Below are 2,134 nucleotides of genomic sequence, written 5' to 3'. Positions count from 1 at the left end.
CAGCCCTCGCTCGAACCTACCAGAATCTTGAATGCCAACTTGGCAGCGAGAGCCACGTGCGCAGACCCAAATCGCAACGCAAACCTAGAAGATTCCGCCACTAGGAAACACACGCCACCCAACCCGGTCACAGCCTCAAATTCCACAATGAAGCAGTCAGGGCCCACCGCCTAGTGGCTGCTCCGCGGGGCCAGCCGATCCACCACGCCCATCACCCTACCCAGTTGCAGGCCAGCAGGCACCCCCACCCGCGTCCAAGTTGAGCCATTCAGCCACCCGACCCCACCCACTGTCAACCGCGTGGCTCGCGTGGGTCCTCGCTCCGCCCAATGCCAGGCGGGCCCGCGCGGGCGCACCCGGGATCCAAGGCCCCGCAAGGCCTGGCGCGGGGCTTTCGAGGCGCAGCCGGCCAAGTTGCCTCCCTGCTCGCAGCGCCGCGGCACGTCCGGCGGCAAGTGGGACGCCAGGATGTGGTACGGCTCCACGGTCCTGCCTGCCGTCACCAGTGCGCCGGGCCCCACGAGGCAGAGGGAGCCCCGCCTCGCCCACGATGGGCCGGGTCCACGCGCGCCGGGACTGGCTGCCTTCGCTTTCCCGGCTCCCCTTCCTGCATGGCCCCTCCCGCAAGTTTTTCCCGTCGCTTTCCTCGGCCGCTTCCGCGAGTAGTCACGGCGACGTCACGTCCGCGGACCGCACGTCCCTCTCCCTGCCGCGCGGGCGCTCACCTCGCCCGGACCCATCCGTCATCGGCACGAGGCGTGCATAGTCCTGTCCCAACCAGCCGTGCCCCCCTCGCCCGCAACGAGCGAGAACTTTCCCTGTTGCCCCAAACAAAACTTTCTTTATTGATTGCGCACAGTGCGCACTAATCGCGCTCAAGCGCCGATTTACCAGTGATTTTTCTACATTTAAAATGGAATTAAGCTAAGAACACCCCGTCGGCTACACAGAGAGAGTGTGGCGCGGCCGCAAGCGAGCGGGCAGCCGCCGGGCAGTGGCAGCGGAGCAAAATAATAAGCGGAGTTAAGTTAATGCGGCTTTGGGCCGCTCGTAAGCAGCAGCAGCAGCAGGTCAATACCGCCTCCTCTTGGCTACAGGGGGAGGCTATAGCCGCTTCGTCTCCTCTGCCTGCCTGCCTGCATCCGGAGCGATGTCGGATCCGCCACCGCCCCAGAACCACCACCACCGCAGCAGATAGCGCCGGCGTCGGCGGCGTCGGCGGCGGGCGTGCGCGATGAAGAACTTCCTCAGGAAGCTCCACATCGGCGACTCCGCCGGCGACGGCGCCTCGTCGCCCGCGCCTCCCCTCCCGTCCTCCAAAAAGGGCGGCGGCGGCGGCGGCGGAGCCGGGGGCCACCACGCGTCCTCTGGAATCTCGAGCTGGCTCAGCTCCGTGGCCGGGCGCCCGCACCCGCCGCCGCCGCCCTTGCCGGCGGCTGCGGCGGTGGCGGAGACGGAGGCGGAGGAGCTGGCGCTGGCGTCGTCGATTGGGGAGAGGCAGGCGGCGGAGGAGGAGACGGCGAGGAGGGATGAGCGGAAGGAGGACAGGAAGAGGGAGATTGAGAAGCAGGAGAAGCGGGAGGATGAGCTGGAGGAGTACCACATGCAGCTGGCGCTGGAGATGAGCGCGCGGGAGGACCCCGAGGCGATGCAGATCGAGGTGGCCAAGCAGATCAGCCTCGGCTCCTGCCCGCTCCAGAGCTCCGCTGCCGAGGTCGTCGCCTTCCGCTACTGGGTAACTAATCCCTTCCTCCTCCATCCCCTGATCCTACACATTTGCATTGTAACTGCGATGGGATCTTACTCGTGCTCTGATGGTGCGACTTGTCCGTTGGATTGCTCAAGTACACCCAGTAGGTTAGTTGTAACCGATTGTATCACACATTTCATTTGTTTGCTGAAAATACGTGCCGATCATGGTGTTGTTCTTCCGATAACTGTTCAATTCAATCGTCACTGAATTGATGGACCAAATTTTTTGTTGCTGTAGTTAGGCAACTTAGCTGGATATATGATATATGCTCCTTCGCTTCACTGGTTGCTCCACAATGATGTTTGTGACTTGTGAGCAATAGCACCTGGGTTCGAGGGCTCAATCGACTGACGATTTCTTAATTCCCAGCCTAAACCGTGA

At 62.9% G+C, this 2,134-nt stretch overlaps 1 protein-coding gene across 4 annotated transcripts in view; it reads left to right on the top strand.

Moving 5' to 3' along the window:
* Window positions 1-1,021: 1,021 nt before the first annotated feature.
* The window catches only part of LOC119336591 (probable serine/threonine-protein kinase SIS8), a 14,285-nt gene continuing 13,172 nt past the window's right edge, over window positions 1,022-2,134 (top strand). For 2 of the 4 annotated variants that reach the window (XR_005162652.1, XM_037608638.1), the window contains exon 1: window positions 1,034-1,735. Coding sequence is in view for 3 of the 4 variants with exons in the window: in XM_037608638.1 (XP_037464535.1) it covers window positions 1,235-1,735 (501 nt within the window). In the remaining variant the exon portion in view is untranslated. Of the gene's footprint in view, window positions 1,736-2,134 lie in introns of all 4 variants that reach the window. The other 2 variants (XM_037608641.1, XM_037608640.1) reach the window with 2 other exon arrangements.

This window comes from Triticum dicoccoides, chromosome 7B (genome assembly GCF_002162155.2).
Source record: "Triticum dicoccoides isolate Atlit2015 ecotype Zavitan chromosome 7B, WEW_v2.0, whole genome shotgun sequence".
NCBI lineage: Eukaryota > Viridiplantae > Streptophyta > Magnoliopsida > Poales > Poaceae > Triticum > Triticum dicoccoides.
The sequence above is the reverse complement of the archived record's forward strand: the minus strand, read 5'-3'. Positions and strand labels throughout refer to the sequence as shown.